The sequence below is a fragment of the Sander vitreus genome, chromosome 6, assembly GCF_031162955.1.
Source record: "Sander vitreus isolate 19-12246 chromosome 6, sanVit1, whole genome shotgun sequence".
Lineage (NCBI taxonomy): Eukaryota > Metazoa > Chordata > Actinopteri > Perciformes > Percidae > Sander > Sander vitreus.
This window is the reverse complement of record NC_135860.1, coordinates 4,438,012-4,464,503: the sequence shown is the minus strand read 5'-3', so window position 1 is coordinate 4,464,503 and position 26,492 is coordinate 4,438,012. Positions and strand designations below refer to the sequence as shown.

The 26,492-nt window shown below is 39.5% G+C and overlaps 1 protein-coding gene and 1 long non-coding RNA gene across 2 annotated transcripts; one reads left to right on the top strand and one right to left on the bottom strand.

The window, feature by feature from the left end:
- On the bottom strand, window positions 1-24,936 carry LOC144518879 (uncharacterized). Its single transcript, XM_078251751.1, has 11 exons — window positions 24,873-24,936; window positions 24,173-24,461; window positions 23,754-23,908; window positions 23,177-23,456; window positions 22,830-22,978; window positions 18,218-18,308; window positions 17,906-17,973; window positions 17,056-17,341; window positions 16,605-16,759; window positions 636-915; window positions 1-405 (listed from the first exon to the last, which is right to left on the bottom strand). The coding sequence occupies exons 1-11, from the start codon at window positions 24,934-24,936 to the stop codon at window positions 255-257; spliced, it is 1,968 nt and encodes a 655-aa protein (XP_078107877.1). The 3' UTR covers window positions 1-254.
- LOC144519183 (uncharacterized) lies at window positions 9,473-11,709 on the top strand. The gene is made up of 3 exons (XR_013502089.1): window positions 9,473-9,650; window positions 9,921-9,988; window positions 10,224-11,709. It is a non-coding gene; the product is annotated as an uncharacterized LOC144519183 (long non-coding RNA).
- Window positions 24,937-26,492: the final 1,556 nt, after the last annotated feature.

The following is a 26,492-nucleotide window of genomic DNA, read 5'->3' as shown; positions in this document are numbered from 1 at the left end:
TTTTAATTTTAATTGATTTAATTATATTTCAGTATTGATGACATACAGTTTTTATCTTGCAGCAGGTTTTGAGAGTACACCAAAAATCTAGCATTAGATTAGAAATTGAAACATGGCCAAACTTAATAATATGTATGCACAAGAAGTGGTGTTAACAAAATCCTACAAATGGAATCACTGTCATACTAGGAGCTAATGAATGAGTTTACAATGAAGTGATTTGTTTTTGTTACGCATTGTGAACTTCTTCAGAGCTAATCCAGGCGAGAGCCATACACCTCCACCTCACACAGACTCAGGAACTCTTCTTTTCCTGGGATGACTATGTTGACGTAGCGTCCGTCCATCCCATTACACTTGAACTCACCAACACCACCTGCTGGAATATTTGTGATCACAGCACACCTGGCAGAAGAAACAGAAATCAAAAAGGTTTCTCTTTGTTGCTTGCACGATCAGCCATGATTGCAAATGTAGGAACTGCGAGAAGAGCTTTCTCTGTCGACCTAAATGTGCTAACATTTTTTTTTATTACAGCAGCAGTAAAATATGCTGTGTTGAAATATGAAATACAACTGTATCTAAAGATGTAAAGTAAGAAACCAGGGACTCTAAATTAACAGGTGACAAGCTACCTGGCATTGCTGTTGCCAAAGTTTGCGAGAGAATCTCCAATGCGAATCTCAGCTCCATTGAGTCGTTCTGCGTCTTCATCTCGGTTGGTTATTTTAACAGAAAACACTTTGTGGGTTTTGCGCAGATCCAGTCTCCACCAGGGGTCGATGTTGTTGTTTGTGTGAGTGCAGGAGCCGTCCTCCCACCTGCTGCCATTATTCCCATCTATGGCATTGTATGCAGTGCCAAACATGTACAGTGATGACTGTGTGGCTTTTCCTTGAAGTGCCAGGTTCTCTCCTGCAAAAAGAATACTTACAAAGATTACAATTTTTTCACCTGGACTTGTTTGAGCTTTACATGACAACTAAATCATGACAAATTGTAGGTCTTATTAAATGCTACCACATATGTGACTTCTAATATCGTATTCCTATGAATGTGATTTAATTTGCAGAAAAGACAGGATCAGGGGCTGAGTGGAGGGGGTAGCTTTTGGGGCTCCAGTCCCAAATGTTTTCTCAAAAGCCCCAAATATTTGAGGTTTTTGATATACCATCAACTGTTATTTCTAGTACAAATATGCTATTCCCTGAATCAATCTGATATAATTGTGTACATGTTTTTTTGTGGATCCTTGATTTACAATTAGAGCAATCCAGATTATCATGGGATCAATTAAAATGTAGCACATTTGTCAGCTAAACGTTTATTCTGTGAACCCTTCTCCAGCATAGTGTAACAAAAGTATGTTTCAAGATCATTAATGCTATTATGTAACTTAGGAAATAATAACATCAGACAACTCTTGCCTCTTTTAAGGTGACAGGAGTGAAAAGGAGTCATCCTCAACATTTGTTGTGTTCTGGGTTCAGAATGATAAAGAGAGTAGGAAAACAATAATATAAAAAAAAACAATAATATACAAAATAGGATGTAGGCTCTACAGGATGACTGTTTTTCTTAGAAAGTTTAATGTTTTTCCGAAATGATGTACAGATGTTTATGCATTGTATTATCTCAAATGGGCCCACCACCTGTGGGAGGAACCGCTGGGGTCGGGTGCGCTGCCACACGGGTGGCAAGTGAAGGTCAGGGGCCTCGACAGACCAGACCCGGGCAGCAGACGCTGGCTCTGGGGACGTGGAACGTCACCTCTCTGTGGGGGAAGGAGCCGGAACTTGTGCGGGAGGTGGAGCGCTACCGGTTAGATCTGGTGGGGCTTACCTCTATGCTCTACGGTGGTTCCCCTTTTTAAAAAGGGGGACCAGAGGGTGTGTGCCAATTACAGGGGTATCACACTTCTCAGCCTCCCCGGTAAAGTCTACTCCAAGGTGCTGGAAATGAGGGTTAGGTTGATAGTCGAACCTCAGGTTGAAGAGGAACAATGCGGATTCCGTCCTGGTCGTGGAACAACGGACCAGATCTTTACTCTCGCAAGGATCCTGGAGGGAGCCTGGGAGTATGCCCAACCGGTCTAAGTTTTGTGGATCTGGAGAAGGCGTATGACCGGGTGCCCCGGGAGATACTGTGGGAGGTGCTGCGGGAGTACGGGGTGAGGGGGTCCCTTCTCAGGGCCATCCAATCTCTGTACGACCAAAGCGAGGTTCTCTGCAGTAAGTCGGACTTGTTTCAGGTGAGAGTTGGCCTCCGCCAGGGCTGCGCTTTGTCACCAATCCTGTTTGTAGTATTTATGGACAGGATATCGAGGCGTAGTCGGGGTGGAGAGGGGTTGCAGTTCAGTGGGCTGGGGATCTCATCGCTGCTTTTTGCAGATGATGTGGTCCTGATGGCATCATCGGCCTGTGACCTTCAGCACTCACTGGATCGGTTCGCAGCCGAGTGTGAAACGGCTGGGATGAGGATCAGCACCTCTAAATCGGAGGCCATGGTTCTCAGCAGGAAACCGATGGAGTGCCTTCTCCAGGTAGGGAATGAGTCCTTACCCCAAATGAAGGAGTTCAAGTACCTTGGGGTCTTGTTCGCAAGTGAGGGGACAATGGAGCGGAAGATTGGTCAGAGAATCGGCGCAGCGGGTGCGGTATTACATTGAATTTATCGCACCGTTGTGACGAAAAGAGAGCTGAGCCAGAAGGCAAAGCTCTCAATCTACCGGTCAGTTTTTGTTCCTACACTCACCTATGGTCATGAAGGCTGGGTCATGACCGAAAGAACAAGATCCAGGGTACAAGCGGCCGAAATGGGTTTCCTCAGGAGGGTAGCTGGCGTCTCCTTTAGAGATAGGGTGAGAAGCTCAGTTATCCGTGAGGAGCTCGGAGTAGAGCCGCTGCTCCTTCTCGTCAAAAGGAGCCAGTTGAGGTGGTTCGGGCATCTGGTAAGGATGCCCCCTGGGCGCCTCCCTAGGGAGGTGTTCCAGGCACGTCCAGCTGGGAGGAGGCCTCGGGGAAGACCCAGGACTAGGTGGAGGGATTATATCTCTAACCTGGCCTGGGAACGCCTCGGGATCCCCCAGTCGGAGCTGGTTAATGTGGCTCGGGAAAGGGAAGTTTGGGGTCCCCTGCTGGAGCTGCTACCCCCGTGACCCGATACCGGATAAGCGGACGAAGATGGATGGATGAATGGATTATCTCAAATTGCTTGAATAATAGGGCATATACAGTAGCTGCTGTAAATGGGGAAAAAAATCTCTCCGGGTGAGCATGCCCCACTAGGTTTGGACTGAGCCCCGAATGTTTCCGGCCATGGGCAGGATTTACCTCCATTTACTCCATGTTTTTTTTTTAATTAATAGGATGTATAAATGTTACATTTAAAGTCATAACATCTCTACAAATACACTAATTAAAGTACTAACTACATGTATCACATCGCAAATTTAGCTTATAAGCATGGTGACTTTATAACATCAACAAAAAATGTGTCATATGATTATTTTGGCTTATACAGCAGTTTATAATTAAGATGAAAATCCCTGAATATTTATTTATGTAATAGCTCAATTTCTCACCAGTTGGGGCACGGTACCCGTAGACTTCCACTTCACAGAGTGTAAGGATCTTTGATGAACCCGGTACAACCACAGTCACATAACGTCCCTCCACATGATCAGTAACAGTCAGAGTGAATGATTTGCCTCTACCAAGACTATAAATTTTACCAGCCCTAAAGAAAGAGAATAAAAAAGCAGCACATGAATCACATTTTACTGCCCCAGAAACATGCTTCATTTTCTCAGAACGATGAAAGAAATGCTTAAAGAGATATTTTGCTGATTTAAATACAACTCTGTGTCATGGCAGTATGGGCAATGTAATTAGATGAAAAGTGTTTTGTTTTCTCTCCGTAGTGCCAGTGCACAGATCTCCCCGCAGAGCATAGCAGCGAAGGTCTGCCGAGATCCACCGGTCAGCGAAACCAATCACTTAGATCCTTCTAAATCCGCTGGATGACCTCAGCAGATGTCAGCTGCCCCATTCCTCTATGCACTGGGTCATCTAACACCCCCTCCCCCCCCACACACACACACACACACACAAAGATGACACAGAGCTCGATATAAATCTGCAAAGTATCCCTTCAGTGAAGGAGTTACAGAAGTTAGTGGAACAAAGGCTAGACGGGATGTGATGGCAGGACCTCAGCTCTCTATTTGGGAAAGTGGAAGCTAGTAAGCTAGGCTAACTTGATTCCTACCATTAGCTTAACATTGACGCATAAAATGTGGTAACGTCAGCGCAATGTTAGCACATTTCCGCAATGCATTACTTTTTTATTTAAACAAGGCAGAGTTAACATTGAGCAAAATGCTCAGACAAACCTACACAAACAATTGTGTTCTTTGAAAATGCAGGATATTTTCTTACAATGGGTTTGAGGCACCATTGTTTTCTAAAGAGTTGCCAATGTGGATCTCTGCCCCGTTGATCCTTAATTCACAGCAATCTCCTCTGTTGGTGATAATGACGGAAGTGACGATGTAGGACTCTAGCAGGTCCACTCTCCACCAGGGGTTGCTCTCTTCATCAGTGTGGGTGCATGATCCAGAATGAAAACCAGATTCACGGTTTCCATCAATAGCAGCTTCGGCAGCTCCAAACGCGTGCTCATAACGGTCTGACTGGGTTGCTTTTCCACGCAAGGCCACATTTTCTAGGAATGAGAGTTAAAATACATACAAAAGATATGAAATATCGTTTGTGAATTGTTAAGCTTTAATTAAGCTTTAATCAGTGTCTCAACTAATAACTTAACTGTGGTCCTGTCACACTTCGTCTTTCTGTCCCTCCTCTTCAGACCCATATTTAGTCCTTCAAACCAAATCATTGCCATTTTCCATCCGTCCACCAGATGCCCTCGGACTTTCCCGCTTGTCCCCAGCTCTGCCTGGCCTCTCCCACTCACCTCCTCACCTGCATCCCATTCACTTATCGGCCACACTCACATACAAGTTTGCCTCCTTTTGATCCTTCTTAGATCATCCCAGTTGAAATGCAGCATTCTGTTACCTGCCTGATACATGTTACCTGTCTGCTTGTTACCTGTCCACACTAGGTGTAAACTTAAACCGTTCAGGTAATTTTCCAACCCAATTGTTATCAACTATAGTGTGTTTCTGTCTTCTGGATTTCTGGATTTGATGTCTTTCTGGATTTGATGTCTTTCTGGATGTGTTCTTTGTATTTGCAGCATGTTGCATTACAGTGCACATGTTGCCAAATTGATTAATGTGTTTCTCAGTGTTTATTATCTATGCTGTGACACGCATGGTTGTCGAATTGGAGATTGAAGATGTTTTCTGTATTTATTTATACAAATATATACAAAAATCCCGCAGGAATTTGTTGCAGAAAAGAGGAAGTTAATCTGCTAATACAGTCCAACTACAAAACAACATTTGGAGAAACTAGCTAATGCAGCACACAAATGTAATGTGAGCATTTCCCAACTTTTTATGCAGAACACAATTCTGTTGCTATAAACACAAAATTGCATTTAAAAAAAGCTGTTGTAAAGCTTTTGTTACCCAACATTTGTTGCTTATGAGTATATGTTTTTCTATGGAGGGAAAAACTTGCTTATGTCCAGACAAATTATTTGTATAACGATACTTTGGTGACACTTTACTTGAAGGTATCTACATAAGAGTGACATGACACTGTCATGAACACATGACACTGTCATGACAGTCATGACACATGAACCCTAACCCTAACTATAACTTGTCATGACAAAAACCGAATGACACTTACTAAAAGATGCGTTATGTCATAAATGTTTATGACTTGTTTATAATGTTTATGACACGTTCATGACAGTGTCATGTCACTCTTATGTAGATACCATCAAGTAAAGTGTAACAGATACTTTTTTACTTTTCTTGCTAACAAAACAGTCAGACATATAGTTACCTACTGGTGATGTTTTACAATGAAGACATCACACATACTGTTGGATCATGCTTACCATAAGTGGAAACTGAGCACGTCTCCAGGAGGAGTAGCAGAAGGAAAACATACAGTTTCATCATTCTGGTTGAGAAAGATGAGAGTCATTACTTGACCATGTACACTTTTTAATCTTCATTATTACTGTTGAACACTGTTGAGAAATGTATTGCATTAGAATTATGGAGGAGTGATAACAACGGAAATGTTGAATGTGTTAGATTTCAACAAAATAGGAGAAAGTGCAAAGATATAGTACGTAAGTATTCGGTTGTGGTTGAAGTTCACAATTAGGATTAAGGTTTAAATTATTTGCTTCCTTATGCTGCAGAACTACATATCTTTTGTAAAGTAATATATTCTCAAGCAGCGAAAAGCAAGTTAAGACAGCAGGATACACAGGAACTCATGTACTGGATGATCTGATGCTCAAAAGAAATTAAAAGTGTTACCTCGAGACCTCGACTCTCTGATGTCTGATGAGAAAAAAGGCTCCCAAACTAAACTAAGCTATTCTTTTGCCCTTTATATGCATCTCTTTCTTCACTTCTACATCAGTCAAACCATGTCCAACCAATCATCAGAATCAGATCAAATTCATATTCAGCACTTACCCAATCACAGCCCATTGGTTAACTCCCTTGATGGTTAATGCACTTGATTTCACTTCCCTACTTGTGAGTTTAATTTCAGAGGTTATCCAAGTACATGCAGAGAAGTATGCCAAAGATCACTCAATTCATGTCCATTGTTTACCAATATTATTGGTTTAAGATTAATAACTTAAAAGAAATAATAGGAAACAAATGACTGTTACACTCACTTAGTGGCAGTGGTGGAATAACTAAGGAATGGAAATAACTAATGTCCTCAAGTACAAGTGTACAATGTTGAGTTACTTTGAGTATTTCCATTTTATGCTACGCTATACTTCTACTGCACTATACCTCGGAGAGGTGCGCCTCTGCAAAATAGCCTCGGGCAGGAACTTGTTTTAGTGGAACATACATGTGTACGTTTAAAAGTTGTTTTAGTCGTGCAACAGAAAACTCAGATTGGACAGATAGTCTAGCTAGCTGTCTGGATTTACTCTGCAGAGATCTCAGGAGCAGTTAAGTCCTCATATATCCACAGGAGTTTAAAATGCCAACACAAAGGAACCCCAAAGCAACGGACATCCGGCCTAAACAAGGGACATCAGGCGTAATTTCCAGCGGAGCAATCCTGGAAGTGGAAAGTCGTGTATATACCCTAAAGCATCTAATAATCAAATTATATGATACACAATAAAATATAACACTCTCAAAGGGCCCACTCTGCCCAACTACTTCTTCTTGTAACAGTACTTTTACAGAGGGGTATTGCAATGTGCACAATCATCTCTCCACACTATAGCTTGATTAAAATGGACCACTAAACAAACTTATAACCAACGACTTCAGTTCAGACATTGATTTTGCGAACAGCCTGATGCTCATTACTCACCATCTAATAGTATCGTACTTTAAAGGCATTTGTGTGATTGAGTTCTTTTGCAGCTTGCTCGTTAACCAACCATGTGAGAAAAACAGCAGAAAACAGTGTCAGCCTTTCTTTATGTGTTCGGAGCAAGTGTGCAGGGGTTGGTGCAAATCGCTGCCATCTTTGACACCAAAATTGCAGTCCAACCCTGTAGAGACCAGGGTCCCATGATTATATGTCTGGCTTTAGTCCATGGAAAGTTACCAACATATCAAATTTGCAGGAAAAGAATGGAGGGAACAGTAACCGTTAATGCTGAAATTGCTTAGTCTCAGGTTTTTATTTTGCACAATGTGCACACTTCTGTTTTATGCCAACATCACTTAAATGTCTGTTTCAGCATTTCTTATTTCTACTTCTCTGTTTTTCTCTCTGAAAACACACACACATAATCCAACTCTCTCTAGTTTATTTAGCTTACCAAGTTAGTCTACTCTCTAATTATTGATATTAAGGTGTAATGGCATTTAATATGTAATCATGCCTCATTCCGATAACTTAAAACTTACAACAATTCAGCAATAATACAATCTGAGGAGTTGTGATAATGACACCACAATGTGCAAGAAGTGCACAATGTGGAAGAAGTACTTAGATCCTTTTAAATTAGTAAAAATATAATTTCAACAGAAAACTATTACAATGATAGTCCTGCATTCAAAATCTTACTTGAGTAGAAGTACGTGTGTATGGCAAAATATACTTAAAGTATCCAAAGTAAAAGTACTCATTATGCAGAATGACCCATTTCAGATGTTTCTGTACTCAAGTGATCGTACATTTACAAAAGATAAACTTGCACATGCACGTCTGAAAATGTTATTGAAATGTTCTGTTTACATAGTTGATTGCTCTTGATTTACACATCAGTAAAGTCTTTACTAGCTAAGACATTTCTTAAGTTTTAAGGGTGCATAGTAATTTAGGTAATGACTTAACTAGTTACCAAGAATGTAGAAAGGAACGTATACGTTCAAACTTAGGAATGCATTTGTGACTGGCTTCTGATCTCGAGGAGCTTTCCTTTGTCAAATTCATTGTGTCAGCTGCTGCACTGTGCTTTACAAAATAAACGTGTGTGTGTGTGTGTGTGTGTGTGTGTGTGTGTGTGTGTGTGTGTGTGTGTTTTTCATGGTGATAAAGGAACATGTCACCCAGTGCAACAGTGTGGCATAATACATTTTAAAGTCAAATCAATTTTCATAATAATATTCATCCATGTTAATCATCATCTGTGTGTACACACATTTTTATTGCTTCTCTGTTTTTATTTGATATTATCATGGACATATTCTCAACTATTTTGTCCATGTGGTTTTACACTTCATTGTTTGTGTTTTCAGCATCAATTTTATATTTTTAATGTGAATGCAAAGACATTACAGACATTATGGGTTGTCATTGGTTTTATTGCCAAGTACGTTTTTTTAACACATACAAGGAATTTGTTTTGGTGTTTTGGTGTTGGTGTAGTTTTGGTGTTGGTAAGTCAATACATTTTCATACAATTATATTCATCCATGTCAAGCAGTATCAGCAACATTAAAACAATTATCTCTGTGTTTATATCTGACCAGGAAGGACAACTGTAGTTATTAAGGAATTGACAGTAAGCAGCAAGTAAATGTGGCATGTTTTTCAAAACAAAAGGCAGCCTATAAAAGCAAAGCACATCATAAAAGTTGACATTGTTGCAATGTACTGTACATTCAACTCATTCAACTAATTTCATGAACTTCTGCACCCAGATTTTGTCAAAATCTAGTGTTAAAACCTTCATTCTTTCAGCTGAAGCTGAAGTTTGATGAATGATGTGACAATAAAGTATTGAATCTTGAATCTAAAAAAAACAAAGGTAGTACTAGACAAAACAAACATAAAAATGAGCCCTGAGAGCTGATCCCTGATTTCCTTGATTGCAGACTCAAGCCTTATCTACATACAAGGACAAAGACAAGTCATCTGTGGTAAATCATCAATAAACAATAGCATGTGCCATGATAAGATGTGCACATAAATATCCCTGTGTGGTCCACACCAAATCACATTCACCAACACAACATCAACTGGGGCTCCTCGTCTTCTTCTGAGTTTATTTCGCAAGTCAAGGTATGTGGTTGTAGTTAAATAATGGTGCTTTTAAATACGCAGTCTGTAGGCTTATTTGATTTTTGTCTTGTGCATTGGTTACGACTACACACATGTAGTTTCTTATTTGACACTAGTTTTTCATTTTAACTGTTAATTTATTTTATGCAGTATAAGTATCTAAATTCTGGTTGTTGTAGGTCAGGGATAGATTTTATACAGTAATAATGATGACAATGTTTATTCATTCAGTGTATTTCTATTATTGACTCTCTGGTCTGTCTCAACCAGAACAGTGAAACACAGATCAGTTCTGCTTTTGCTGTTCCTTCTGGGGACGTGCTCGGCTTACACCTATCGTAAGTATGATCCTGCTATATCTGTAAAATCTCTGTTAAAGTCCACCTCCAATCAAAATGTGTTTTGCTTTTTGTTATCACTTGGACTTTTGAGCGTCACTGTGCAGTATGATTGATGTCCAGAGTTTTACACTAGAATGCAGTTTTCACATTCATCTGCTAAAGCGGGACATACTGTATATCAACGATGTGTTCACAACTTGTAAATTTTAACATTTAACTGTTTTATCCACAGAAAATGTGGCCTTGCGAGGAAAAGCGACCCAGTCGGAGCGTTATGCGGACTTGTATGGTTTTGCCCACAATGCTATTGATGGAAACCGTGAATCTGACTACTTTGCCGGATCATGCACCCACACTGTTGTACAGACCAACCCCTGGTGGAGAGTGGACCTGCTGGAGTCTTACATCGTCACCTCCATCATCATCACCAACAGAGGAGACGCCTTTCCAGAAAGGCTCAACGGGGCAGAGATTCACATCGGCAACTCTTGGTGGACAATGGTGCTGCAAACCCAGTGTGAGTGAACGTTAGTACTTCTTAAATACAGGGTTTCCCCCAGGAAATTGTATAGCAGACGCAAGCCACCCTAAGATGCTGACTCAGCTCATCTTATTAACAATTGGTTAGTAGATGATAAACTAAACGGTCAGTGTATGTTTTGGTCATTTGATTTTCATTTCATAAACAGGTATTAAAAAACAAAATGAATGGTTATTTGATTTTTGTTTTAAAATACAAAATTTGAAATTGAAATACAAGGCATTTTTTTCCTTTTCATGGTCAAAAGGGGATGGGAGAAATTTAAAATATGTTTTTATTTTCATTTTCTATTTCTTATAACAAAAAATAAAATCACTCGAAAATAGAAACGAAAAAAAGGCCTGTTTTTTCATATTCAGAGACCGGATGTTGTCATTTCCAATGCAACAGCGCCAGTGTAGGCTACCACTGTTATGTGGCTGTTATGTTGCTTTCAGCCCAGGCTAAAATTACTTTGAAAACCTAGCTATACTCTTGATAATGATTGGAGGGACTTTTATTTCATAATGTCACATTTCTTTAGTCCCCTCTCTCCCTGCCTTCCTCTGACTCTCCGTCTCTACCCGCAGCAGACAACTTCGCCTGAAGAGAGTCAAACCAGTTGAGGACTTGACTTTCAGTTCACGGCTGTAACGTTACCGTTACAGCGCCAAAATCTGGTCCCCGCAAACTTTCTGTTGCTGCCGTTAAGCTTGCTGATCTGGCAGAAAGTCACCGGCGGTTCGGGATCAGATCATGGGGATCAGACCTCCGGTGCTGGGTCTAATGTTATAATGTTCGCTGCTGCCGCTGCAGCTAGCTAGCAGCTAGCCACCAGCCCTATGACCTGGGTCCCTGGTTCGCTCTATGTGCGCTCCCCTGTGCTGACTGACTCTGGGCCGTCTGCAGAGCTAGCGTTACCCACTCTAGCTAAGCTGGGAATCAGACGAATCTGCCGCGCTCGTGTTTTATTCATATTTTCTTTTCTTTGCAGATAGTGATATGCTTTGATGCACTGATGTCAGGCAGGCTTGCTTTTAGTCTGAGTCTGTGAGATAACCAAACTTCCTTTGAATATAACGTGCAAATAAATAGACGGAAATAAATAAAAGTCCCCTGAAATAAATACAAGTAAAACATATAGGCTATTGAACTATAATGACTAATGCATTATGAAAATCGAATGACCAAAACATACACTGACCCTAAACGGTCAGTGTATGTTTTGGTCATTCGATTTTCATTTCATTAACAGGTTATATTAACAGGTATAACCATTAACAAATGGTTATTTGATTTTCGGTTTAAAATACAAAATTGAAATACAAGGTGTTTTTTTCCGTTTCATGCTCAAAAGGGAATGTGAAAATTTAAAACATGCTTCGATTTTCATTTTCTATTTCATATAACAAAAAATTAAATCACTAGAAAACAGAAATGAAAAAAATGCCAGTTTTTTCATATTCTGAGACCGGATGTTGCATTTCCAAGGCAGTACCACTTTCTCTTAATACATCCATGTATTAGTACAGTTTAGGTTTTACTATTGGCTCTAACATTAAATCAGCCACATCCCCAGGAACAAGGTTAACCAAACAAGGAAAAAATACAAAGTGGGGTCATTAAATACACATAATGTCCGTCATATGTTGTTCAATCTAGCTAAACTATAAAGAAAATCTATTTGTTTACGGACATCAAGCTAGGCTATATGCTAGCATGTCTGAAATTAGCCAAATCCCCAGGAACATGGTTAACCAAACGAGGAAAAAATACAAAGTGGGGTCATTAAATACCAGTTGTAAATACACACATACTGTCCATCATATGTCGTTCAATCTAGCTAGCTAAACTACCGGTATAAAAGAAAAGCTATTTGTTTACGGACATCAAGCTAGGCTAGCTATGGCTAGCGCCATATGCTATGTGCTTAATTTATGTTACTCACCCTCATAGTTGTGTACGTAACTTGATATGTCCCACTTCAAAGCTTTCTCCCGTTTCCTGATGGGTGCAGGTGAAAGAGCGTCGACCATTCTGTGCACATTATTGACATATACTAATAATAAAGCGATGGACGGCGGGGGTAAATAAACTTGGGTTACAGATCCATGGTTACAGAGGAGCCCTCCGCAACGGATGTTCTAACATAAAACGAACGCACCCTCAACGGGGCAGGGATCATTTCATTGGTCAACACTACAGCTGGCATTCTATTGGTTGCTGAATTTTGATAGGGTTGTCACACAAACAATCCGAGAGCGCAGGAAAAATCCGAGAGGAGAAGATTTGCAAGCGCGCAGAATCAGCCTGAGTGCAAGGAGAAATATCTGAGTCCAAGCACAAAGTTTGAGCACAAGCACAGCAAATCCAAGCGCGAGCAGTGACTATTTGAGTGTGAGAGCAAGGTTTTGAGGGAAATTATTACAACATCTGAACGTAATATTAGTGAGAAATGCTCTCAAATTGAAATAATGCGTTCTTGAATAAAGATAGGAATATAACTCCATAATACTCTTGTACAGACTCATGTTGCAATCATAGATTAAGATTAATTTGCTATCTACAGACAGATGGGAGTTCTAGCTTGTTAAACTAGAGCTAATCCAGTAAAACTGTAATGTCATTTAAAGTTAATGCGGCATTGTCTGAAAAAGCAACCCAGCCAGATCGTAATGGTGACAATAGTAATTCACCCAATTCATTAAGGTCCATCAGTTTTCATATAATGATATCTATCCATGTCCATCATCATCAGTGTGTACAGAAATCAAACACATTTTCTGAGTTTTTGTAGTTTTATTTTATATTATTATGGACCTATTTCCTCCTTATTTGTCCTCATGTGGTCTTTTCAGCATCTAAACTGAATCCCTGCGAATTCAAAATACACATGTACAACTGTATTTATGTGGGAATTGACAGTAAACAGCAAGTACATGTGGCACTTTTTTTTTTAAACAAAACGTGGCCTATAAAATGAAAACGCTTAACAAAAGTGCGTGTTTACATTGTTGCTATGTCCATTCAGCTAATGTCTAATGTAACCTGAATATTCCATGGATGTATGAAGAGAACGGAATATTCCTCTCATTTCCTTATCATGTTGCAAGAATAAAATAATGTGACATTAGCTGTGTCTGTGTGTGAGAGTCAAGGTGGCTCCATCCTGTGGCGCCACTACACTGCTCTGATTGTTGGTGATGTTTGTTTTTCGTGCTGTATGCTTGTTCAGCTATGGACAGAGTGAGATTTCAAAAATCATCCAAAAAGGATCCCCTGGGACTTTAAAAGCAGGACACAAAAATGAAGTTTCATTTTTCTTAAGGCTGAGTATACTTCCTTAAACAGCTGGGTACTGTAGTTATAAGCAAACTTTCCTCAAACAAGTCATTATTGCATTTGTTGGAGATTTTACATATATATATTTACATATATTACTGAATAAAGATGTCAAAAAATGACTATTCCAACAATGTTCAAACCCAGTGAATATCGCTTGGTTGCCTGTCAATTGCGTCATATAACCTTTGACCTCTCTAGTGGCTCCAACGAAAAGAAGAACTTCTGGTAAAACACAGGAATACCTTAAAACACCAGATGATACGTTCAAGAGTAATTGTAAATAATACAATGTCCTGGTTCAACACGCTCATTAAGTTATTTTTAGTATGATTATTTTGACCACACTTAACAGCGCTAAGCTAACCCGCAATTGAATTCACTATATAACCAGTAATGTTTTATTGGTTCTTGTAATACGGCAGATGTTGGGAGAAAGATTTTGTTATGGGCTTCGACGTACTAATAAAAAAACAATACAAACATTGTTAAAAAGAAAAGAAGAAAAAAAAAGTTAGCCAGCGAGCACACCCTGGTCCATCTGCCTCATTCCCCAGCCATCGGGACAATGAGTTTGGAGAACAGTGATACACGGAGTCAAGGCGTTGAAGTAAAGGAGGCAGCAGTAATATGTCCCCATAGGCGACAAAGAACACTTAAGAATGTAGCCTAGCCCTCAGTGTCTTCACTAGTTTTTTATATATTTACATGTTTGTGTCGAAAGGAGCCAGTTGAGGTGGTTCGGGCATCTGGTAAGGATGCCCCCTGGGCGCCTGCCTAGGGAGGTGTTCCAGGCACGTCCAGCTGGGAGGAGGCCTCGGGGGAGACCCAGGACTAGGTGGAGGGATTATATCTCTAACCTGGCCTGGGAACGCCTCGGGATCCCCCAGTCGGAGCTGGTTAATGTGGCCCGGGAAAGGGAAGTTTGGGGTCCCCTGCTGGAGCTGCTACCCCCGCGACCCGACCCCGGATAAGCGGATGAAGATGGATGGATGGATGGACATTTTTGTGTGACAAGGATCAGGTATAATACACATTCCATTTCAACACTTGAAATGTATGTATGTAATGTATTATACAAAGCCAGAGGCTAATCATCATCCTCAGTGCCCAGGCAGGTGAACAAATATACAAACAGCATATCGATACAACAGGCTTCTTTTTTTTTTAAACTGTTCACTATGTACACAGAGACAGTATGCACACAGCACACAAAACAGCTGTGGGTGCTCATAAAATTTTAATTCATGATTGCATTTTTTATTCTCCTTTAACCACCTTTTTAACATCATAAAAATGGGGAAGTTTTGAAATGCAATAGAAGGGAGTTCCATTTTTTTCTTCTCAGAAAAAAAGGTTCTCTGTATGCACTCTAAAAGAGAGCCTGTCATCCACCCAAATACTCAAGTACTTGATGATTGCAACATGAGGCTATGCAATAGCATCAGCTGACGTCTGCAATGTAACATATCGTTGTTATACATTTGGAACCTCCTCAGACCTAATCCAGTCTGGAGCCGTAGACCTCCACCTCACACAGGCACAGGTACTCGCTTCTTCCAGGAATGATGATGTTAACGTAGCGACCGTCCATCCCGTTACACTGGAAGGTTTCGGTGAAACCTGGAAAGATTTTTGAGATCACAGCACACCTAGCAGAAAAATAAATTTGTGTGTTAACTCATCGAATGATCGTTTGAATAACAGATAGATAATAGAAACATTTGATAGAAATACGGTAAGTTGCTGCTAAATTACACCAAACCTCTATTATTTGTTTTCTTTTTTATTGCTCATGTTTCAAACAAACCCAAAGACAGATATCCTTTACTTAACTTTTTTTAGTTATAGTATTATATATATATATATATATATATATAAGTTAACGGACTGTAAACTACCTGGGATTGCTGTTGCCATTGTCAAAAAGAGAATCTCCAATTCGGATCTCAGCTCCAGCAAGTTGTAAATTAAGATTTTTGTAGTTAGTTATGGTAACAGAAAACACTCTGTGGGTTTTGCCCAGGTCTAGTCGCCACCAGGGGTTTAACTCATGGACTGTGTGAGAACAAGAGGCCTGGCTCCAGACGCTGGCGCGATTCCCATCTATAGCATTATATGCCGTGCCTGTAGAATGTTGGGATGACTGTGTGGCTTTTCCTTGGAGTGCCAGGTTCTCTCCTGCAAACAGAAAACATTTGCAAATATCCGCACTGAAAACTAGTTTTCCTTGAAGAACAAATTGGCCATGATCTGTCTTGAAACTGAAATTGTTACCAATTTCAGTGATAAGAAGAAATTACAGTTAAAAAAGGAGAGGTCATGGAAAGTTGTAGAGATGTCTTTTGTTTATTTGGACCAGCACGGAACAACTTGAACGATGCAGCAGTGCCATCAGTAGTAAATTTGTAGATTGCGTTATGTCAGTATGTACGAAACATTTGCAAATCTCAACTTTTGAGAAATGATTTATTGTATAATTTACCAAAATACATTGCCTATGAATCATTTTTAAGATGTTCATTAATAAAAACAATTAAAAAACAATCTATTATGCATGTTTGAGTTAAGACACATGCAGCTTAAATAGATACTAACTTTGCCAAGGAGAGATCTATGTGTAACAGTAAAGTTTTTTCTTCATTCAAATGAATGCAGTTTAAACTATGGTGTGACCGCAGCTGTATAGGAAATTAGGCGGTGGCATCAAATCACATCTTGTGTGGCTTCAGCCACATATTCATTCCTCACCAGTTGGGGCACGGTACCCGTAGACTTCCACTTCACAGAGTGTAAGAATCCTTTTTAAACCAGGTAGAACCACAGTCACATGACGTCCCTCCACAAGTCTGGTAAAAGTCATATTTAAAGACCTGCCTGCTGGAATATGAGAAATTACACCAGCCCTAAAAGAGAGAGAGGAAGCATTGCAATAAAGTTTTATAACTGCGCCACTTGAAAGGGGAATAGCAATTTAAAGTAATAAATAACACCAACACTTAATCTGCTGGAAAAAGAGTAGACGCAGTATTTCACACAGCAAATGCAACCTGTTCAATGAGTGTAGCTAACATTTAGTGCATCATCTACTAGCTATAAATCATAAAATGAGCTATGTCAGGGTTAGGGTGGCTTACCCCTGCTAAACAATTTCCTGGTGGAAATTCTGTAGCCTTTTTAAGAAGTACTAACATTCACTCACACTGGGTTTGCAGCACCATTGTCTTGTAATGAGTTGCCGATGTGAATCTCTGCCCCGTTCATCATTTCTGCACAGCAGTCTCCTCTGTTGGTGATGATGATAGAGGTGACGATGTAGGACTCCAGCAGGTCCACTCTCCACCAGGGGTTGGTCTGTTCATCAGTCTGGGTGCATGAACCGCCACTGAAGGTAGGATCACGATTTCCATCGATAGCATTGTAGGCAGCTCCAAATGTGTGCTCAAGACGGTCTGACTGGGTCGCTTTTCCACGCAAGGCCACATTTTCTGTGAATGTGAAACAGTTGAAATACACGTTAAAATGTTTAAGGGAAGAATGTTTGTAAATTACCAAACCTCTTTAAAAAACACACTCAACCCCTCTGATGTAAAGCATTACAGACCTATCTCCCTTCTTCCACTTCATTCTAAGGACCGCACTTACAGGGTAACTTGGAGATAATCTGTGTCTGAACCTTGCAAACTCAATCCTGGAGTAACGCAGGGTTCACTTCTGGGTCCATTCAACGTTTCTCTTTACACCACGTCATTTTGCGCAGTTATTCACTCACATGGCTTTTCCTTTTACAGCAATGCAATTGGCACTCAACTAACTCTGTCTGCATATTGGTATAAAATTGTGCAGATCTGTCCTGGTGAGGTGTTCTTAGGTAAAGAACCTTTCCGTTCTTCAGCAGATTAATTTAAAAACAGCCATCTAGTGTCAAACTCTTTACAAAAATCATTCTGCACGGTAAAGCTCAAACATGTGAGAAAACAATAAGCAAAACTAGTTTTTACATGTTGGGGACTATAGCGAAGGTATCACAGATATAGCCGGATCATACTTACGATAGGTGTAAGCCGAGCACGTCCCCAGAAGGAACAGCAAAAGCAGAACTGAACTGTGTTTCATTGTTCTGGTTGAGACAGACCAGAGAGTCAACAATAGAATTACAGTGAAGGATAAACATTGTTATCATTACTGTATGAAATCTATCCCTGGTCTACAACAATCAATTGCTCCAGAAGTTAGATATCTAAAGTGGTGGCAGATAAGAAAGTGTGAAATCTTAACTGCCAGTGCAGAGTAAGCTGACAAATATCAAACAACCCTACAGACTGTGTATCCAAAAGCATAATTTTTCAACTACAACCACATACCTTGACTTGCGAAATAAACTCAGAAGAAGACGAGGAGCCCCAGTTGATGTTGTGTTGGTGAATGTGATTTGGTGTGGACCACACAGGGATATTTATGTGCACGTCTTATCATGGCACAAGCTATTGTTTATTGATGATTTACCACAGATGACTTGTCTTTGTCCTTGTATGTAGATAAGGCTTGAGTCTGCAATCAAGGAAATCAGGGATCAGCTCTCAGGGCTCATTTTTATGTTTGTTTTGTCTAGTACTACCTTTGTTTTTTTAGATTCAAGATTCAATACTTTATTGCCACATCATTCATGAAACTTCAGCTTCAGCTGAAAGAATGAAGGTTTTAACACTAGATTTTGACAAAATCTGGGTGCAGAAGTTCATGAAATTAGTTGAATGAGTTGAATGTACAGTACATTGCAACAATGTCAACTTTTATGATGTGCTTTGCTTTTATAGGCTGCCTTTTGTTTTGAAAAACATGCCACATTTACTTGCTGTTTACTGTCAATTCCTTAGTAACTACAGTTGTCCTTCCTGGTCAGATATAAACACAGAGATAAGAATTGTAATGTTGCTGACACACTACCAGGTGAATCACATAGGGCACAAGTCCTGTCTGATTAGATAATATGTACTTGTCATTATCGGGAATCTAATGTTGATGCTCAAAAGACAAACAATGAAGTGTGAAACCACATGAGAACAATGAGGAGAGAATATGTTCATAATAATAATATAATATATTTCTGTACACATTGATTCTAATTGACATGGATAATTATAATTGTAAAAAAATGTATTGACTTAAATGAGAATGGAAATATATTAAACTGTTGGTAATGGGAGTGCCATAAGGGACACATATGAGAACTGAAAAGTTTTTCTTAATGCTCTCTGCAGAATAAAAAATTTCCACAATCTGTGAGTGTCTTGAAACTGAAATGCAAAACTATTTGCACATTGTTGCCCTTTCTAGTGGTAAGATGGAACTGCAGTAAAACATGGCTAGGTCATGGAAAGTTGTAAGTTGTTTATTTGGACCAGCACTGTCTGCAATACATGAAGGGTGCACCAACAGCTAGCAGACGTAAATGTGTAAATTGTGTTGTATGACAGTATACACAGTATGTATGATAAATATGCAAACATTTTTCTGCAAAATTATTTATTATGATTTCCCAATATATATTACCCATAAACAATTGTTTAGATGTTAATTTATTTTCAATATAAGTCTCACTATTGCATGTTAGAGTCTGATAGGGCCTACGTGCAGCTTTGCAAAGGAGAGATCCAACAGGAAGTTAATGCATTTTGCCCGTTTCCTTCATTCAAAACAATGCAGCTCAAACTCTGCTGTATAGAAATTGAGACGGAGGCATCACCTAGAGTTCACATTAAGTAAATTTTTCAACTCAAGTCAATTTTTATTCATATAGCCCAATATCAGAAAGCTTAACTTGCAAAAAGATACAGTTTTAGATGCACACAAGATATAGCTTTCGTAAATGTAGGTATTACTTAGTTTCTTTATGTCTGCATACATGGAAAGACGTAGTAGTTTCAGAGTAGTAGAGTAGTAGTAAATATCTTTTTTTCTTTATTGTGTAAATTCTCACATACAACAGCATGAGATAAATCCAATCCTAACTTATGCTATTTACTTCATAAGTCAAATGTTATTGGGATAACGTTTTGTAAATTCAGATATGTTTTATTGTTTTTGTGAAATGTAAAGTCTTTGAGATTGGCATCATTACTAAACAGCATTAATCAAGTTTCAGGTCAGATATGTTCACCCTGTTCCATATTACATCTTTAACTCTTCACTGAATGGGTAAGATATAAGCAAGCTAATGGTAGTTCTGTCAGTTGGGTCAGTTATCTCCACAACAGCTTCACCTGGCAGTCACTGGGTAGAAACAACTAATCTCTGAGTAGAAGTAGTTTGTGTGGTGTAACCCGTATTAATTTGGATGCATACAATTCTTAGTAAACACTTAGACCGAGGTCTACCAACAGTTGTTGGAACTGGTTCCAGATGATGAAGCAGGACTCATCTTAAAGCCCTTATCATGTCAATTGATATTGTGCTTTGAGTATACTCCCAAACTTAATTACAATTATTAAAAATACCTTAAAACAATGTCAACACAATGAAACCAGGGCTTTTGGGGCACCTGGGAATCAAGCTAGCTAGACTATCTGTCCAATCTGAGTTTTCTGTTGCACGACTAAAACAACTTTTGAACGTAAACAAGTTCCTTCCCGAGGCTATTTTGCAGACACACTGAGGCTCCATGCGGGGCTCCGTGCAGGGCTCCGTGCAGGGCTCCGTGCAGGGCTCCGTGCAGGGCTCCATGCGGGGCACCATGCGGGGCTCTGTGCAGCGCTTAGCATCGCCCAAGACAATTGGGATTGGTTGAAAGAAATGTCAAAAAAAAACGTTTTTCTCCCATCCCAGAAAGATGTGTGGACTAGCCAGACCTTGCTCCACAGCACTGTGGAGCAAGGTCTGGCAAAGCGAGACTACACAGCTGGTAATCCAGTTGTGCTCACATACACTGTCCTGGTGCTGTATGTACCAAATCAATCAATCTTTATTATTTCTTTTAAAGAATCTCCAATAACAAAGCCAATATGTTATTATTTAGTATGAGGAAGATATCAAAGGCACATAGATTATTGTCTGACATTAAACTGAGGCTTTCCCCTATATGTCAGACATTTAAAGCCTGTGACTTGAAACTGAAAACATCTGTGAGGGTGTTCAGAGCCTTTAAAAGAAAATAGCAAAATGCAATGAATTATACATGTATTATTATTATTATTATTATTATTATTATTATTATTATTATTTACTGTAGATGACCCTGCTTTTCAAAGGAGTTCCCATATTGTTAGACTCATGTCAGACTTTCATTATTTGTACTAGAGATGTTCCGATACCGATACCAGTATCGGTATCAGCTCCGATACTGCCTAAAACGCTGGTATCGGTATCGGGAAGTACTGGAGTTTATGCACCGATCCGATACCACGTAAGAAAGCCCTAAAGAAAATCTACATTAAAGTAGTTTATTTATGTTCTTTTTCTGTTATAACTGACTGTCAAACTGCATTATAAAAGAAAGTTCTGGGGCGTTCATTGTTTGTGTTTGTTCATGTTTCACAAAGAGTTTAACCTGAGCCAGACCGACAACAAAGATAGAAATAATATCACATCCATACAGGGATTGTAGTATACAGCTGTTAAAACAGAATAAAATATATGACACATTGGTATCGGATCGGTACTCGGTATCGGCCGATACGCAAGTTCAGGTATCAGAATCGTATGGGGAAGCAAAAAATGGTATCAGACCATCTCTAATTTGTACATTGTGTAAAAATCAAAGACATAGTTCACAGAACAATAAAGTATTAAAAGAAGTTCAAATAGTTCAGACAACTGCAGAGGACCACTTCTATTTACACCTCGTCGGCCACATTCATCCCGTTACTTAGATCAAGATTTTTTTATATATTGTAAAGGACCTCAAATGTTTTTAACGAATAATTCTTTACTTTTACTAATGCAAATGATCTTGTCCCACAGGTAGAGTTATGGACAATTCTTTAATCCAATTAATTAACTTTGGTTTACAAGTCTTTGAGTGTTAGATAACTCTTTTGCAAGTAGTAAACAAAGAAGGCAAGGATATCTTTATTAGATGTATGATGTTGATCAGTGTATGAACCTAAAATGAAAAACTTAAGGTTAAATGTTTAATGTATGTCCAGTATACCCTCCAGAGCTTCTTTCATCTCACTTCAACTCTTCACTTGATCATATTCCCAAACACAGTGAAAAATGTCCCTCTCTCCTGTCCACAACTAATATACAAATGCACTAATTACTTATGTTTGAGGAACGTTTGCTCATGGAAATTACTGAACTATATCTTTGTGACCCTTTTTTCAAAGTCTCTGGTGATCTTTTTCTTGATGACTTTTGAAAATCTCAATCCATTCGTAGCTGAACAAGCATACAGCACGAAAAACAAACATCACCAACAAGCAAAGCGGCATAGTGTCGCCACAGACACAGTCTAGTCAATTTTATTCTTGCAACATGTAAAGTTAATCTGAGGAATATACATTTATTTTGAGGTTACATACGACATAAGTTGAATGTACATTGCAACAATTTAAACATGCCCTTGTATTCTGTGTTTTCCTTTTATATGCTGCCTTTGTTACTTTTGTTAAATTTTTCCTCCGAATTCTTTCAAAAAATGTATGAGGACAATGCACATTGACCAACATTTCTGTAATTGTGCCAGTGTTATCCAACCGGCTAATTTTCATCTGTAGTCAGTTACTTAGCATTCATGTCTTTATGGTGGGAGGAAACTGGAGTACCCTTAGGAAACCCACGAAAACATGGGGAGAACATGCAAGCTCCACACAGAAAGGCTCTGCTCGGGGATTGAAGTGGAAAGGCAGCAGTGCTAAGTACTGAGTCACAGTGCTGCACAGATCAACATCAAAGGAATACGAACAAATAAAATCAGACTTAATCAAATTTTAACTGAGAAACAGTTTTGTCTTTGTCATTATTATTGCCAGGCTTAATCCAGTCTGGAGCCGTACACCTCCACCTCACACAGGACAAGGTAAGTGGTTCTTCCAGGAATGACGATGTTAACGTAGCGACCGTCCATCCCGTTACACTGGAAGGTTTCAGTGAAACCTGGAGAGATGCTTGAGATCACAGCACACCTAGCAGAAGGAGAAATTAATTTGGTGACTCATTGAGTGTTCAGATGAATAAATGGTTACTCAGATAAAGGTACCAAATTATTTGATGACCCAAATAATGAGTATAAATGTGTTTCAAACAAACCCAATGATAGCTACCCAATACCATTAATCACAAGCTGTAGGTTATAGCAGTATAGTTAATGGACATTAAACTACCTGGGATTGTTGTTGCCGTTGATATCAAGAGAATCTCCAATTCGAATCTCGGCTCCAGCAAGTTGCAAATTAGGATCGTTGTAGTTGGTTATGTTCACAGAAAATACTTTATGGGTTTTGCCCAGGTCCAGGCGCCACCAGGGGTTTAACTCCTCGAGTGTGCCACTACAGGAACTCTGGCTCCAGACGCTGGCACGATTCCCATCTATGGCATAATATGCAATGCCTCCAGCATTCACTGATGACTGTGTGGCTTTCCCTTGGATTGCTAGGTTCTCTCCTGCAAACAGAACACATTTACAAACATCAGCACTGATAATCAGTTTTCCTTGATGCTCTGTGCAGAACAAAGTGTCCCAATCTGTGTCTGTCTCGAAACTTGAATTCACAACTATTTGCACATTGTTGGGAGGAGAGATCATGGATACTACTTTGCTAAAACGAAATCTATCAGTAACAGGAAGCACATGCTTTTGCCCGTTTTCGTTACTCAAATGAATGCATTTCAAACTCTCGTATGGTGCATCACCTAGAAAATCACATCTTGTGTGGCTTCAGTAACATATTCATTCCTCACCAGTTGGGGCCCGGTACCCGTAGACTTCCACTTCACAGAGTGTAAGAATCCTTTTTAAACCAGGTAGAACCACAGTCACATATCGTCCCTCAACAAGTTTGGTAAAAGTCAATTTTAAAGACCTGCCTGCTGGAATATGAGGGATTACACCAACCCTAAAAGAGAGAGAGGAAGCAGTGCATGAAGTTGCTTTATAACTGCAGTAATTGAAAGGTAAAAAGCTATATAATTTAATAAATAACTCCAACATGTAATTTGCCATAAAAAGCCATTTTAAACAGCAAAAGCCACATGTTCAATGAGTCTCTCTAGTCCATCATTTACGAGCTAATAGATCATAAGATGAGCTGCGTCAAGATCTGGGTGGATCAATGTCCTGGGTAAAACCATGTATTTAAGAAGTCATTATGTCCACTCACACTGGGTTTGCGGAACCATGGTCTTGCAAAGAGTTGCCGATGTGAATCAGTGCCCCGTTGAGCCTTTCTGCACAGCAGTCATTTCTGTTGGTGACGATGATGGAGGTGACGATGTAGGACTCCAGCAGGTCCACTCTCCACCAGGGGTAGGTCTGTTCAACAGTGTGGGTGCATGATCCGGCCTTGTAGTCAGATTCACGGTTTCCATCGATAGCATTGGAGGCAGCTCCAAACGGGTTCTCCCCATAACGGTTTGACTGGGTCGCTTTTCCACGCAAAGCCACATTTTCTGTGAATGAAACAGTTGAACTACACATTAAAATGTTTGGTGAAAACCTGCAATCACTCATGTGTAAACCTCCAGACTTGTTTTAAGACACCTGCTTTCAATAAATGTACTCATTCAATGTACTCAAAAATCCAGAATCTGTGACTGTTGTCTCCAACTTCACTAAAGAGTCCATTCCAGTGTGCACTGGAGGCTTCAAGCTTCCACATCACATGTTGTGCTCCAAAGTAGTTGTGATGTGAGGAAAAGTTGCAGATACTCTGCACATCCATTATTTTGCACAGTGACGCTCAAACATCCAAGTTAAGTAACAATAAGCAAAACACAGTTTTGAGTGTTGGGGGGGGGGGACTTAAATGTTTTATGACAAAGATATCACAGGTATCACAGATATAGCAGGATCATACTTACGATAGGTGTAAGCCGAGCACGTCCCCAGAAGGAACAGCAAAAGCAGAACTGAACTGTGTTTCATTGTTCTGGTTGAGCCAGACAAAAGAGTCAATAACTGAAATACACTGAAGGATCAACATTGTCGTCATTATTGTATGAAATGTATCCCTGACCTACGACTATCTTTGTTACAGAAGTTAAATATCAAAACTGCATACAAATATTTAACTGTTGAAAAGAATAACTGGTGGCAAAGAAGAAACTAAGTGTGTAGTCTTAACTGTCAAAAACTAAATAACCCTCCAAATTGTGTATTTAAAAGCATAATTTTTCAACTACAACCACATACCTTGACTGGCGAAATAAACTCAGAAGAAGACGAGGAGCTGCTGTTTATGTTGTGTTGGTGAATGTGATTTGGTGTGGACCACACAGGGATATATATTTATGTGCACATCTTATCATGCCACATGCTATTGCTTATTGATGATTTACCACAGATGACCGGCATTTTAAGGTTCATTTCGGCTGTTTTTTTTTATTTTATCTGGTGCTACCTTTGTAACTGTAGATAGCCTACACGATTTAATAATGAATTGCCACATCAACAGCTACTACTTATTAAATCATATAACATGCAGTCATAAAAACATAGCAGCTCATTAAAAAAAGTGTCAAGTGTATTAAATCAACTACATGTAGATGTACATGTAAAGCTTAGCTAAATCCTCAACTAATGCAAATGAAATTCTGCATTTTTCTTGTTTTCTTGTCAATAACTAGCCTCATGATTAGACATGATTTTCTGCCCAAACGTCTTGAATAGATGGTTCCCATTTCGTGCTGGCCAAAAAAATCTCTGTTGATCCTTTTTTGATGACGGAAATGGTGTTCTCCAATTCAAAAAAGAGGAGATGGTGTGAACCTGTTCCACCTCATGGCCTTGGATGTACAAAGACATAAACTCTCTGCAGCCAAATAGAGTCTGGTATCAGCTAACATGTAAGACAGACGTGCAAAAGTTCACTCCGGTCACACTTTTATGATTGGCTTTTATAGGCTGTTTCAAAAAAAGTGCCATATACTTTCTATTTGCTGTCAATTACCAAAAAATTACAGTTGTCCTTCCTGGTCAGATAAACACAGAGATAAAACAGTATATCATTGTTGCTGATACGCTGCCGGATCATATAATACACAAGTTGCTGGTTTGATTAGGTAATGTCTGTGTTCTCAAGAATGTAATATGCTGAACAGGCGAACAAACAATAAAGAGTGAAACCACATAAGGACAAAGGAGAATATGTCCGTATTAATATGAAATACCAAACTAGGGAAGCCCTCTACATGCTACATTGGCTCCCTGTGCGTTTTAGAATAGATTTTATTGTTTGCTTTCAAGGCCTTAAATGGTCTGGCCCTGGAGTATTTGTCTGAAATTTTAACTCTGCGGGAGCACAACCGGTCATTGCGTTCTTCAAATCAGCGAGTTTTAGAAGTGCCAAGGTCAAGGTATAAACGCGGGGGGGGGGGGGATCAGGCTTTTGCAGTTGTTGCCCCGAGACTCTGGAACAAGTTACCCCCTGATATTCGCACTATTACAGATGTAGCTCTTTTTAAGTCCAAACTCAAAACGTA

Bases quoted from the DNA above. Each gene is read 5' to 3' on its own strand.
- LOC144518879 (XM_078251751.1), bottom strand. From the start codon at position 24,936: ATGAAACACAGTTCAGTTCTGCTTTTGCTGTTCCTTCTGGGGACGTGC. The intron at 24,462-24,872 runs GTAAGTATGATC...TTTCATTCACAG, and splicing joins GTGCTCGGCTTACACCTATC to AAAATGTGGCTTTGCGTGGA. The intron at 916-16,604 runs GTGAGGAATGAA...TTCTTTTTGCAG, and splicing joins CGGGTACCGTGCCCCAACTG to GAGAGAACCTGGCACTTCAA.